At 41.5% G+C, this 15,948-nt stretch overlaps 1 protein-coding gene across 1 annotated transcript in view; it reads right to left on the reverse strand.

The window, feature by feature from the left end:
- LOC105274202 (zinc finger protein basonuclin-2) overlaps positions 1-6,478 on the reverse strand; it is a 91,930-nt gene extending 85,452 nt beyond the window's left edge. The window contains exon 1 of the mRNA XM_011317115.1: positions 5,667-6,478. Within this exon, the coding sequence (XP_011315417.1) occupies positions 5,667-6,281 (615 nt within the window). The 5' untranslated portion in view covers positions 6,282-6,478. The remainder of the gene's footprint in view (positions 1-5,666) is intronic.
- Positions 6,479-15,948: the final 9,470 nt, after the last annotated feature.

Here is a 15,948-nt window from a genome sequence, read left to right on the forward strand (position 1 = left end):
GGGCAAGGGGATGCGTCATTTTGAGCGTGAATTCCCAGAAACGTCTGTTTCCTCTTTGCCAAGGCCGTGGCCTCGATATTACCCTACACGACTAACTACCAAACCGTTCAAATAATTTTTCCCTCAAACCCACTTAGTTTAAAATGCAATATACAAAATTGTGGTATAATCGAAAAAGCATTTTTTAATAAAAAATAAAACTTGTGGGTATGAAAAAAAATATGGCGTACAGAGATTGAAGACTGGATTTCCGCAGGGGTAGGGTATAAATCGAGACAGTTCATCCCCCAAAATGGCCTAGAAAGAGATGACGATAATGTAGATGGGAAGTTAAAGTATCCCGTGGCAAGGCGGTATGAACCCTTGCCGGAGGGTTTGCCACCGAGATGGGTAAAACCCGTACGAGAAAAGGGGTATCTGTTGTCATGGTCCCTGTGATGCTCCATTATTGATTAAAGATGGCTGGGCTCCTAAACTAGCACAACGATATCCGGCAAATGTCGAGGATGGGAGACGCCATTTTAATATGCGCAATTATAATGTATACCCAGGAAGGAATTCCCCACCCCCGTCATCTCCCTCTTTTTAACCCCCTCCCGCGATTCGCGATTTCCCAGCCCCTAATAATTTGGCCCTTTCTTTGTTTGCCATGAAATCGTCAGGGAAGCCACGTAATCGAGGAGTTAATTAGGACGCATTCGGTGGTTTAATTGGCTTGTCCCCCCCCACCTCCATCCGATTTATTATCTCAATTGCGAGGAATACGGGGTTGTGGGATAATACCGCAGCCAAACATTCCGCATTTTTTATTATTCGATTAAACATCTCCCGTTGGAAAAATTCCTATCCATCGTTATTTACCCCCCCACCCCCATATTCACTCAGGCTTGGAATGGAAAATCCCGCGGGGGTGGTATACCCCCCTGCCAAAAGGGTTGGAAGATATTTTGCTGACGACAGCTCGTTAGTGCTGAGATTTACAATGGCGTCGCGACGCCCGATATTCGATAATGTAACATTCCCGTGATGGACTCAACGTATATGCATAATTTGCGTGTAATAATTGAATGGATGCCCCCGGTAATTTTTCTCATTCTCCATTAATTTTCCCGAAATTGTGAATTGAAATTTGAAGGCTCACGGATTATTCCAAGTAATTATGGGATTTCTACTAATTGCTGGGGCTGAAGTTGGTTTTTTTTTTTTTGGAATTTTGCAGAAATGATTGGAGTTTCGTATTACCTCGCAGTCAAAAATCACGGTATTACCGCTAAAATTAATGATCTCCCCCGGATCAATAAAAAAATATGTATCCCCCACCCCTACAACGCAATTCGCATACAGGAAACAGCGTGTAACGATGTATCAAGCTGTTGCGCCCCTGGCGTGTTCAGTCAATGGATATGTGTTGCTTTGAGAAGTCCCGACCCAAGCATTTGATACTAAAAATCGCCAGAGAATATCATAAATTTAGCAATTCAAATCATCGCCTACAAAAAAAACTCCCCGACCCCACAATTCCGTCAATAAAAAATGAATTAACGCTCAATTAATGTAATTGTCCATACCCGATACTTAAACCGATCGTCCGACACATGGGCAGATAAAGTGAGAGCAACTTTACAATTTTATCTATTTTTATTGATTTCTATTTATTTTATCTCTCGCTGCGCTGACCAATACAATCTCGATTAGATCCTCCAGTAAACGACCCGCATATCTCATTATCATTGAGACCCGTAAAAAAAAAAAATAACCTGTCCTGAGAACCAGTCTTTAATGCTGAGACTAATGGATCGAATGGGGATGATGCTCTGTCGATATCCTATATATTCCACCGCTATGACGTCAGACTTAATTACTACTTTACCGCTAACGACGATAATGTCATTACGGGCTTCAATATAAACGCGGTAGAATGAATTTTATAGTTTCCTTCTCTTGTAAATGATACCGAGGCTGATGAGAGCTGAGTATACTGCCCTCTTCGATTACTTGGTAATTAATTTCATGAATTAACACCGTCGCTGGATACGATTAATGGTTATTTGATGAGGAATTATTATTTTCGAGGGGAGGGAAAAACGGTTTCACGATTGATTGAACGCTTTCTTTTTCCTCACTACATCACAAATTTTGCGTTTCCAATACATTTGATGAATTAAATATGAAGGATATTAAATATTGATGGGGACAGGCTATTTAGTGGATTTCGGATGGAAATCTGTGATATTTATGTGATAATAATGAAATGAAAAATTATTTGGGTGTGAGTTGGTCATGGAGTGATTGTTTATGGGGCCATTAAGAACGGCGAGAGCAACTTTCATCGGAGTCAGCCAGTAAACATTATTATAATCCGACTTAGTAAAGTTGCTATAGTCAATTACGGTGTACAAAGCAGTACAATGCATCGGAGCATTTAGCATTGGATGGGTCGGTCTTTACGATCACTGACACCTTATAACTCCCAGTCTATTTCCGTCCACCATTTCTTTAATACGAACCGTCTCAATTTCTACATACACTAGGCCCTTGTCCCTGGCTGAGTGTGTATACCGATATTACGACCGTGAATATTAAAGTAATTGATGACTCCATAAAACAGTGAACAACATCTTGCAACTTATGTGATACCTCGGAGTAACATGTACAGAGACATTCCCCACCGTTGTATCACCTGCCTCATATATTTATGGAAGAGCATTACATTCGTCTCTCTACGTATCCATACAGTCGTAAGCTACTGTTTCATTATTTTTTTTAAATTGCAATTCAATTGAAAAAAAATTATGAAAATTCAAGAATTGATTGACATGAAGTCATTTGTCATCTCAAATATTTGGCAGACTCAATTGTTCATTGAGCAATTTTGATAAATATCCGAGAAAGCCTTGAAGAATCCCATAATCAGGGAATCGGTAATAACCGTGCGGTTTTCGCGGTTTTAGCGCACGCGTACCCAATTGTTATTTATTACATCCCGTGGCATATTGGCCTCTCCCCCTCTCACCGAAAAACGATGACATCCTTTCATCAACAATTGGAGGAAAAAAAAAAGTGACCTTCCTGGGGCACGCGTCGAAATACGACAACTCGAGAATTCCGAACTCGAAAACCACAACAACCGGAAGTCCGATGGTTTTGGACGGTCTCGGTATGATTGGAGAAATCTACTGTCATAAAAGTTAATGGAATATATTTGAAGAAAATTGAGAATGCAATACCCGGAAATTCAGTTTTACGAACTGCAGGGAGAAGTTGGAAAAAATCATTAGAAAAAGCAATCGCTGGTGTAATGAGTGCAAATACCTTTAATTTTCCTGGAAATAACGCTCGACGTGGTATTATAATATCACTGTCATCGTTATTCATATACGACTGTAATTTCCAGGCGAGTTGTGCACATGCAGTCATTATGACACTAGCTATGCGCACGAGTGTTGAAAAAAACTTTAAATACTATTCTCGTGACATTTGAAGGCAGAGGAAGAGAGAAAAAAAAATTACGCGGTAACCAGTGCCATCCACATGTCGCATTATTGCTCCGTAATTCGCGGTTGCATTAATTGCAGATGTTTTCGCAAAACCCATTTCAAAGTGACTGACGTAACGAAAAATATTGATGATACAAATTGATAGGAGGGAGGGAATTGATCTAGTTGGCAGGACAGATTGACGATCTATCGAATTTCTCACGCCTCCCCCACCGATGGCCCATTGGGCCCATTGGAAATTAATTTTTTTTTCACCGCGACAGTGCCGCTTACACGGATTAATCTAGACCCCATAACCCCCATATGCCCTACATCCTCGAAAATGTGGAGGACGAAAAACAAGCCAATTGATCGCGCCCCCCGAGACACCATGTGTTGCGCCTATTGGGTGCCCCTCAGGTAGAAAAACGTGGGGCACGCATCTGGCGAGCGGCACCGAATGCCGGGGGGCGTGCAAAAGTCCTCGTACATATTACCTTTGTGTTAGAAATGGATTCGTTTAGCTCCGTCATCATATTTTTCTCATTTATTTCGATAATTCGATGGCACAAAAGTGTCATGATTCTGGGTTATACCCAAAAATTTTTTTATCCAATCATTATTTTTTCATTTCTCCAGTTTTGACACCTCGCCTAGTGGTTCAATAAAAGGGATGAATAAATATGAGATCAACGATTCAATATTCCTGACAATCTATAATAAATTTCTATATTCGACGCGTTATATATAAATCGCGTTAATGTACGTCAAAGTCTTAACAGTCCGAAGACAATCGCCTCAATTCAAAAACTGTCGATCCAATATACCCACGCTAATTCTCATCCAAGCAAAAGCTTATTTTTCATACGCATCCATTATTATTGTATCACAACAATACCAACTGTATTTATTCCCCGAGAAAATGATGGACGCCTCGCTCACGACGAGACTAGTCATGAATAAGAATAATACACGCGTAACACAACCTTTTACCATTGTTACTGGACAAGTGAGGAGTTGGGTGCATTGGACTTGCACTTCTCTTCTAAAGAGTACAACCGTATAAATGATGGAACGTGTGAATGCAAGTAATGATTGCATCAGGTGAATGCTGAGGCCCAAAGCTTTACCAAATAGGAGCCAGAAAGGGGATTTGATGGGCGGTAAAGGGGTTGAGGTCGGAGGGGAGCGTGAGGAGGAGATGCATTTGAGTTATCCCCGCGGATCACGGATGCAAGAGCGAATTATTTATGGTCGCGGGTGTGCAAAATATCAAGGGTTCCAACGAGCTTGAATGGGATATTGCCGCTCGATTCAATCGCCTTATTCGTCTGGCAACAGTTGATACAGTGTTCTCAGCCCTTATACCCTGACACATTATCTGGAAATACAGGTGTACACTATTGAGAGAATAGAGGTAGATGACGACGGAAGGTGGCGATTAAAAGTTGTTAACAAATACCGCGGGGTTATAAATTCTAACAGATAAACGCACCTTCCGATAACTCCATAATTACCATGTGTCCTATATACGCGATATCAGGATATATATATTTATATCAGATATATTAATTAATGTTAATATTGATGTATTAAAAAATATATTAACAATAATTAATCAATATATTTGATATATTGATATTTATTTAGAGTATATTAACGTGAGTATTGGATGTTGCTGAGTGGAAAATTCAGTATGATAATATTTCTCAGTGAAATACTTTTCAAGAACAAATAATGCACACAAAATCGTTCGTCCGCACATAACGACGTAACGGTCCCCCAACTCGCGGACGAATATCTCGCGTTCCCATGCGGACAAAGTGGATGTAAGAGAATTTTGCAAATTCCGGAATATGTAAGAGACCCTGAGAGAGGCCAATAACATATAAAGAAGAGAACAGTCAGACGACTGTAAAATACGAAACCGAGGGGCAATTGGGTAGAACCCCGATGTTACGATCATTTCAACAAAACTGTTCATCTTTGTGACGACGAGACAAAGAAATCGTCTTGGGAATGCACTTTTTTTATCCTCTTGAAATATGAGAAAAAATAACGGAAAGTAATTCGCTGTAATTCTACCTGAATTCCACGATTTGTATTGAATATATATATATATATTTTCATTGAAATAAACATAATTCTTCATCACTCAATTGTTCTTTTTCTTTCTTTATCCAAACTCACGGATGACTGGAGTGACCTCAGGTTGAAGTTACTCCATTTTCTCTGCCTGCCTTGATAAAAATTCATCCTGAAGTTATGACTCGCCTGTTGTTGATTGAAGTAAGCCAACTCGACGGAATTACGAAAATTCGGTGGAACTCCGTAGCTTAATTTTTGGTAATCACAGGGATGATAGTCCCTCATCAAACCCTCGTTGAAGTCACCTGAATGAGTGGGTTGTCGATGATAACCGAGTCTATTGCCCTCACTGCTTTCATTATCTCGTTTTTCATGGGATATCTGGGGCGAGTAAAAATGGGGAAAACCGAAGGGATTGCCCTGACCGGGGCCGACGGCTCGATATGCCGGATGCATCACCGGATATTGTCCCGATATTCTCCCCAGATTTTCCACTAGTCCCCTGTACACATCGTATCGCTCATAATTCTCCTTATTCTTATCTTCATAATTTTTCTCATAATTATCGCTCGATTTTGGTGACTCATCCTCCGGTATCTCCTGTTTAATCCTCACATCATCTTGCAGCTCCCTCTTCACATCAACATCACCCATATTTTTCTCCAAATCTCTCTCATAATTATCAATATTACTCTGACCGAGACTGGCCTGCTGCATTTTTTCCCCAACTGTTAACCTCAAAATATCCAATCGTCGGTAATATAACAGTCATCAGACGGTTAATGACAGTCACCGGACAATCCAGTGTCGCCGGACTATTCCGAAGAGCGACGAGTCCCCAACTTCGGTTGTTTTCGGTTAAAGGTATATCGCGGTAAAAAGGAGAGGGGATACAAATGAGGGGTGGGAGTGTGGTGAGGGGGTAGGGGGTGGGCAAGGGCGGCGTGACACTTTCAGTGTCACGTGTCCAACGTCCTGAGACCACGCCTACAAATCCGCTTCAACCCCTAGGTTCTTCTTATTTCTCTCCGTTTTTCTTTATGCATCCGAATGTGGAGCGATTTTGCACACGCGATTTTTCATCACTCGCGGTGTAACACTGGCGTTATCAATTGATAAATAATTGTTTCACTGAATCACTTCACTCGATCATTCACTAATTCGCGACGTCTTTTTTTTTCGGTGATAACTGGGGGGGTGGAGGGGTATTATTGAATAATTGTTGAGGAGGATAACCGTCTCTCGACCGTTCCCTCGAGCGCACCACGAGCGACTCTCTTGCCCCGTGTTACCGAGGCCACGAGTCGATTCGTGCGTTTTCGTAATTAATCGTGGATAACCGCGCGCGCTCAGCGCTCCAGACCCTCCACTTGCGTTTTTCATACATTTTGTTTTTTTTTTCCGCATACTTTCCGAAAAATAATTTTCTATCAATATAAATATTGAAAATTGAAAATTCCGAGGAAAATCAGAACTGACGCCAACCAACGCCAACGAACAACCATTTTGACTCGTCGTTTCTCTCTATTTCACGTTTTTTTTTTTGGGCTAAAATTTCAAATTTGAAGATGCATTTGCCTTTCACGGACTTTTGGGTCGTAGCGGGGGGATATAGCGGAATATATTAAAAAATATCGCTCAGAGTGATTTTTTAATTGAATTATTGTGGGATGATATAATTTTTTAAGTACCACTCGGTGGTTTTAGTTGTGGATAAGTGAAATATCGAATAAATAGTGAGGTCTATACTTTAGCCGCGGAGTGGTTGCGCGCGACTACCGGCACCGCCCGAGTACATCCGAAGTATCCGATAACCCCCGAATGCATTAAGAGTGCACGATATACATCCGAGCATTGGATTCACCTTTTCCCCGGGACAGCGACAGACGAAAGCTCATCATCATTTTCATGAATAAATTTCAGTAATTTGCCCTTTGATTCTTCACTTCCCGCGGGCCGTGACTGATTTTTCAAGAATTTATTTATTTATTTATTCATCGACACTCGATGCGGTTTTGACTGATGTTCGACGCTCATTTCTCTCGGGTGCATACAACCCGAGACGATGTACCTGATTGGTACTGCATATATATAGGTTTATATATATAGGTTTCACAGCGGGATGACTTGTGAGAGAATTCAATTTCCGTCGTCGTTATCGTTGGATACATCATCAACGAGGTGAGGGTTAGAGAAGGGATATATGTCGTCGGAGTTGAGTCTGAGAGTTAGTGAAAGTCTGAGAAAAATATATACCATAATATAAAATATATTATATATATTATTTCTCCCTATCTCGTGATATAACCCGGGGAATATCTCCAGATTTCTCGCGAGCGTGAAAATACGGGAATAAGTCATCCCTTTAATTTTCAATTCACCGTCGAGCTGGATTTATGAATAAATTGGTGGCGAGTGCAATTCATGAATTTGGCGCGCGATCAGAAATACCGCGTTGTTTATTCGAGGCGCGAAAGAAGAGGGTCCGATGAATCTTTGAACGAGTCAGAGTTCATGAGTTATATCGATGAGCCCAACAGACAGCTAGTTAGTACGAGGCTGTTTGTGCATTGCGTAATTACGAGTTTATTCGTAATCATGCAGCTTGTCTCAATCGGGATAGAAAAACGAGATGAAAGATTGAGTTCACGATATTTTTTCACACAAATATGTCGATCCGAGATTTTACATCGTAACATGATCGTCTAAACAAATGACATCATCCAGTCTTACCCGCTGATATAATATATGTCATTAATATCCCTCATATATAAAAAATGAAATAATAATAATATAACAGAGTATTATAACATATTACATTAATATCGTGGGTAAGAATGTAAAGTCTTCGAATGATGGATGCAAATATTGCGTATATCAGATATAGTGATATATGAAGTAGTAGCGTGATGATAATGGGGGTGTGATTTTCAGTATTAAAAATAGCAAACGAAATGTAAAATTAATTAACGAAAAGGCTCGTGTATGAAGAAGTTGGAAGGTTGAGAATGGGCGTGTGTCGCTGGTGGTAGACCTGGGGACAGCGGTGTTGCACCGGCCAATGAGACCCCGTGGAAGGCGTGGAGTTGGCGGGGGTAAGAGGGTGAGCCAACAGCCAGGCGACAAAAACCACTGGGTTGACTCACCAAGCCCCTTGGAATAATATCGTCTACCTCTCGGCGGTATTGCCAGCGAAAGAGGATATACCCCACTATATACTTTTGTCGCGCGAGATGTTGCCGGCAACCAGTGGTACCACCAGGAGAGGGGATTTATCCCCCTACACTGAAATGGTGGGGAATCGATTTGAGGAGATTGAGGGGAAATACTGGGTGAGAGTGGTAGTGGGGGGAATGAGATTGACGACACGCCCAGTTTTGGAGGGGAGGAATGCGGAGGAAAAGAGGGACACAAAGAGAACCATCTGGCATAGCCAAGGCGATGTCGTTTGTGGATGACGTGCATGGGGATATCTACTCTCCTGCCCTCCGCATTTTTATACAACTTTTTTTTTTTCTCTCTACGCTTCAATCTCTCTATCCCTCCCTCCCTCTCTTACACCCACCCGACCCCCCCTTCCCCTATCCCTCTCGATCCTCTATCCGTTTGCTCAATTCTCATCTCGGTTGTACATGTGTGGATGGAAGGAACACGAGTGGAGCCACTAGACATTAATTTTCTCACGGGGCATCTCCTGTGTATCGTGAAATGAAATCTACGGATAAAACGATATCGCGCCATTTTTTAAATCATTTTTTAAAACAATTATTTTCGATACGATATGCGAATTATACTTGATAATCTCATTTTTGGGAATAACACTCGTTTATCGTAAATATATTCGACATGAATAAATAATAGATTATTATTAGTATTATTGTGAATTACTGTTTGGTGTATTTTTTAATGATTTGTATATCATATTTTTTAAATAGTACTTCAATAAAAATTTGGTATTATTAGACGATAGACGGGTGTTTCATTGTCATTTCCTCTTTCTATTCCCTTATCTCCTGTCACCCTAAACTCGGTACTAGAGTCTAAGTTCACGGATTAGTCAGTCTATCACTGCCGACCCACGTCCAGCACTTAATCTTTTCCCTCGGACGGCACCCGGGACGTCTCAGAAACACTCTCTCTCTCTCGACCACTGGGTTGTGGCTTCCGGGTATATCTGGTTGGGGCAGACGCGATAAAAGATACTCCGTCCTATTACATTGTCCTATTTTATCCATTTTTTCCCCTCCCTCCCCACCGCCGCAACATTACTCCCCGAGATTTATTTATTTAAAGTGATGTATCAAGGTGAATATGAAGACTGATAGGTCCTCACGTCGACGGCTACCCCGAGACCTCTCAGGATGATTTATCACCGATTCATCCCCTCACTCCGACGACAACGCGGTATTCCCACTATTCGAGGGTCTACCCGATAAAGTGATAATTGGGGAATAAAAAATAATGGGAGTAAAAAAAAAAATGAACCACCCTCCGGTATTAGGGTATTCGGCCTTATTTTCGACACTTGACATTAAAAGTCACGTCGTGAAAATTTTCGTGCAGGCCAACACCGTCTCTCTCCGTCAAGTTGACGGATCGGCGTGCGCACTGAGGAAATTAGGCAATTTCCTGGCTGTGCCTGCTCGTGTCTGCATTTAATAGTGCACCAGTCTTCTTGGGAGGATTTTACTTTGCCCTGTGCAAGGTGTAACGTTATAGCGAACTTAACGATCGATGGTATATACTTTGAGTTTAAAACGTGTCTCTAAAGACACGGCAGTCCACTCGAAATTTCAGATCAATTATTAAATAATATATCAACATATCGATATAAATACCAATATCCATTAATTATCACATTCCGATATTTATTCGCAATAAATAAATAACATCGACGACGATAAAAAATCGATGGAGTATTTTTTTTTTCGTTCTTTTTTCTTGTGAAATTAAGGCAAAATGATATAACGAAAATGGCAGAGGGATGCCTGACGACCCTGCGGGGTCACTAATGACACACGATCCCCCAGCCCTGAGAGAGAAACCACTCGTATACATGCGTATAACTCTTTGCCCTCCCCCTTCAACCTGACTCCAATAGTGTGGTACGTGGAAACATTGAATTGGCCTCATCAAAGCGAGCAAACAATGCTGGTGGATGCCGTCGATGGCTCGACAACGTGTGGTTAGCCAAATCACCGTATATACCGTGGGTGCACACGCGGGTCGTTGAGTGAGAATAGTTTTGGGGGGGTCAGAGGGTGATAAAGGAGGAAGGGTTATGGTTATAGTACCGGGCCAAATACCAGAGAATACTGGAACAATACGTATACGTATTGGTTTGAAGCGTTTGTTGGGTAGTTTCTCTACATGGATCACTGATACTTCTCACTGATTGCCAATGCGTTCGGTCTATCATCGGTCCAAGTATACTCGACATGGACCAATCTCGGTGCATTGATGCGTGTTACTTTGCCCTCGGCATCATATCCCCAGAATCATACCGATCACTCGTGAATTGCACAAATTTTCATCAATTTTTTCACTACCATTTTGTTCAACAAAAAATTATGGAAATCGAAACGCGATACGAGGTAATCATATTCTCAAAAGATCTGTAAGAAGGATTTTAGTATTTCAATATATTAACAAATGCCAGTATATTGTTAATATATTGAAATATCTAGTATATTATACATCAGTGATAAATATCACTGGTGGCGAATTTTTTCTTGGGTAGAGTGTCATATATTATTCGAGATATATCGCCCTAGGGTTGAGATGTAACTCGAAGATGCATATATCTTCGAAAGGTATCCCGAAAATTATTCAGCTCTGGTCAGTAATGATTACGAAAAAAGGGCGAGCACGTCATGTACAGAGTCTAGGGCTGAAGAGCGATGGAGCAGATCAACGAGTGCCCCCCCGTCCCCACCCCCTGCAACATCAGAGAATGTATTCACTCCAGTGATTGACTTTAACGAGCGACGACTCTTACCAACTCGAAGCTATTGAAATAGCCCCCCAACCTGTTCCCTTCGTTTCGCCTGATATTACCCGTGAATTTGTGATCGATACGAAGACGAAGCGTTAAACCTCACTTCCAACTACACATTTCAAGTTGAAGTGATGCTTAAGGAGTTGTTGGTTATTGTTGAAGAAAGTAGACACCGAGGAAGAAGTGAAATGTACACGGGGTGGAGGGCGCGCACGTGAGGGGTTCACGCGCAGCGATAAATAATCCAGGGGGAGGGCAGGAGGTGGAAGAACGGGGGAGAGAAAATATCGAGAGGTAGACGAGAGGGGAAAAAAGTGATAATAAAAAAAAAAACATGACGTAGAAGGCAAATATATCCGACGACTCCCTGCAATGCGACCTCAGGTCAAGCTTCTAGCGTACATTGCGGGGGGTCTGACTAACGAGCCGACCAATTAATATTTTTAGTAGTTGACCACTATCTTTCTGCCCTGAATATGTCAATTTCGATTATTTCAATTTAACATTGACCCCAGAATATCTTGATATATTTTTGGTATCATTATTACATGATGAATATATTGGCGAATACATTCTATTTGGAGGGGCCCATTCACTCGAAATGTTGCCATATAATTTACTGGATTCGCAACCCCCAAAATTGTGATCCCTTTCAAGTAGACAGATAAATAAAGAGTGGAGGCCACTGGCCAAGGGGTCAACCAGTGGTCAAAGAATGCCAGTAGATAAAAAGGCCACATACACTCGAGTGAATCGCAAGAGCTACAACCCCCCATCTATCCCCCCCTCTCGTATTTTCAACGGTGTTTTGTGTTTTTCACCGCTCACCCGTGTACCTCTTACCAGACACTCGGCTTTTCGAATAACTCACCCATTTCCACCCTCTCCAACCCTCCGATTCGCTGCAACACAGGGCGACCTACACTGTGGGCATTCATGTTACATGTCTGTACAAATCCCCGAGGTTTTCGTGGGATGGGGTGGGTGAGAGGGGTGCTTGCACAGAAAACTAAAAAGCTAATTTACTTTAAAAGTATACCGTTGGGTTTTATGCGAGAGAGGCGTTTTCATCAGAGGCAAAATTTTCTGTAGCCCCTGTGTGTCCAAAAGCGCACCACCGAGCTTTTCAAAAGCCCCACTGTGCGAGCTAATGCAGACAGCGACAGATTGGCGGTGGCCCTCTCCCTCCCTCCCCCTTATCTAACTCCCACTTTCAGTACGAATTCACTGTTATCTCTTTCCTGTATATTCGGGGAAACATCCAGAAACGATTCGAATGGTCATTCCGCTGATAGACGGCTCAAACAGCCGGGCGAAAATATTTATAAACAGATTGGCATGATTCGCGCAATGGAGATAAATTCATTTACTCCACAAGAGATCAACGCTGACCAATAGTTTTTTAAGATTAATTGATATCTAAGGGAATGAAAAATAAATTTGTGGATAAATCACCCGGAGATTATTAAAATGATTTGATGGTGCGCAACTGTCTCACCGCAGAAGAGAAACCGAAAAGTCTATTCGCCCATTAATTTTCCGAAGTACCCATACTTCATTAAAGTACCCCCTCCGTAATTTACCTAGAGAAAGTGGCAGTTGCACTATTTCCATATAACCACTCTCACATTTTTTTTTTCTCCCCCTACCATGTCCAGTCGAGTGACTCTACACGCGCGTAACAATTCACCTAGTTGGATGGACACGCGAGTAACAATAGGTGCAACGAGAACTCTTCCTACAAATATAATAAAGCCCAATGTATTTCACTTGTTCGCAGAAACTCCCCGAGAAAATGATCGTTACGTAGTCGTTGGTATACACCGGTGAGCTCGGACGTTTAAGACGCTCACAGAGCACACCCATTATACTTTTAAATCCCGAACAATTAGCCGTAATCAAGCACAGGAAACGATGCCAAGCGGCGTTGGTCGCAATTATTTTTAAATAAGAATAGCATACCACGACGGAGTTGTCTTATTTAGAAGGTGGGGAAGAGGGAGGGATGTACAGAAAAAAAAAATGAAGAAGGGAGAAAAAAAACGACAGGAGGTGACTCCCGAGCATTATGTACGACCGTGATTATTAATACTCGTGGTTGTGGATAAAATGATAGATGTGGAAGGGCGATAACACCAGTGCTCGCACATATATTACCGGACGTTACGAGGAGTCATGCCGGTTTACTTTGACATTCTCAAACCCTTTATATGGTAATTTATGCATTTTTTGGAGGAATTGAGAATATACGAGTCCACTGTCGCTTCCCATTCATTGTTCCCATTTTTAATTTTTTTTTCATTGAAGTAATGAATAATGCATTTGATTACTCGACATATTGTTTTGATTATATTATTTTTACATTATATATTTGCGTTATATAATGTAATATAATATAATAGTCGTATGGAATTTTTCTCAGATATGAAATTTCCCCCAGAAGAGTGAGATTAATGGGAAAATTGATATCAGAGATTTAGTGTTTTGTGATAATATTGAATATACGGATATGTTACTTTGTTTGGTGTTAAATAGCCACAGGTTCTTGATTGCCGGTATTTACCACCGAAACCGGCCCTATTTAGTTATTCACCGTCACGCGTTGAGCTCCCCATCGACAAACCCGTTGTTTTTTATTTATTCCCCCCGTCATCATGTACCTTTTTTTCTCTCGTCTCGAGGGATGACAGCTCACCGGGGATTTTATTTACCGGCTTAATCGAGAAACTTGACAATGTAATCGAATCCCGTCGTCGACAATTCCCGGAATCAATCGGTGTCTCATCGCGGATTATTCGAGGGCAAATGCATACAAATACAGAACCCAAAGAATTCTTCGATATTTTTAAAGCCTCATTTTTCACTATTTCCGTGGTATAACGACAGCCCGTGGAATCCAGGACAATGATTATTTCTAGAAAAGGGGTGAATCGAATCGGACCACACGGAATCTGGCGCGACAGAAGTCGCCGGTACAGGTTGATATTAAAAAAAAAATGTGTGCTGGTTGTCGCCTAGCGATTTAAACGGATTTGTCACAGCGTGATGATCGTTCTTCAGGTACTGGGAAGGCGTGTCGAGATGTTTTTTTTTTTCTATATTGAAGAGCCGCCGGGAGACATCGGCCTTGGTCAGATCGAATCAGACCCGCGGGGTAAAAGAATTTTCAAACACAAAAAACCTCAAAATAGAAGTCATCCAGACGTTGCGCAACGCATATTTATAGATATAAAAATTCCTCCGTCCGAGGATTATAAATTTAACCATTTCGTGATGACAGGGAAAAGAAGGGCCTAATTTCCGGTGACAAACCCATAATTATTGGGGATTGATATTTCTTATTTTTTGGAAGAAATTCCGTGAGAATGTCATAATTTATATGAGACGTAGGAATAAAATTAAACCGAGGCACCACGTCAGACTGAATTTTTCCATAAATATTTCACGGTGAAAATTATGGGTTTATTCTCACAGTGAAATTACAATAGCGAAGTGGAGAAATTTAAACCCTCAAGTACAGACACAGTGACCTAGTAAAGGGGATGAACCCGTGGCATCATCACCCTTGTTATGCCCGGGGCGTTTTTGCGGAGGGGTACAAAGATCAATATCACAGTCCAGGGGGTATGATCAATCTCCGAATGTTACTCCATAAACCGACGACGGACACACCGAATTATTCAATTTTTCATACTCTCAGAGAAATCCCTGAACTCGCCAGAACTAATCAGGCTGAATGGCCCGTGTCATCACTCCCGAAAAAAAACCGAGGCCCCGGTAGAAAAAGAAGAGAAAAAAAAAACTGGCAGACGTCCGGTTTTCGTCGATTAAAACTTTTGCGGACAAAAGAACTGCGGCTCATCGGTTCTCCTTGACAAACAAGCAGAGTGACAGATTTTTCTTATTGCCCTCCCCAAGACTTTTGGCGCGAAACGATCAGCTCTTGCCAAATACTGGGCCGGAATATGTATTACGTTTCGTCGGAGACGGGTAATCATCTTTTGTTACTCCTCATTTTTTGCTCCTTCGGGTTTGGCTCTTAAGTTCCAAGGTGAACGAACGATGACCGTATCGATTCCTCGGTAATACTCAGTCTCGTCGAGGACCGAAACCCACAGCGTCGATAATAGTTTCGACCTTCCACGTCGGGTAATTGATTGTCCATCACTTCAAGTACACGATATTTATATTGTCCGCTATTTCTACAATTTACAGGAGAAAAAAAAATCTGAAGAATCAATTCTAGGTGAAAAAATGAAAAATCGATATTTTTTTCAATGAGAGAATAATCGATAGCACCGGAATATTGGATTTAATCGCGAAATTGATTTGGAGGACAGAGAAGACAAATCGTACCTTATCACGACACTAAATTTTCACCTATCA

The sequence above is a fragment of the Fopius arisanus genome, unplaced genomic scaffold (assembly GCF_000806365.1).
Source record: "Fopius arisanus strain USDA-PBARC FA_bdor unplaced genomic scaffold, ASM80636v1 scaffold00010, whole genome shotgun sequence".
Lineage (NCBI taxonomy): Eukaryota > Metazoa > Arthropoda > Insecta > Hymenoptera > Braconidae > Fopius > Fopius arisanus.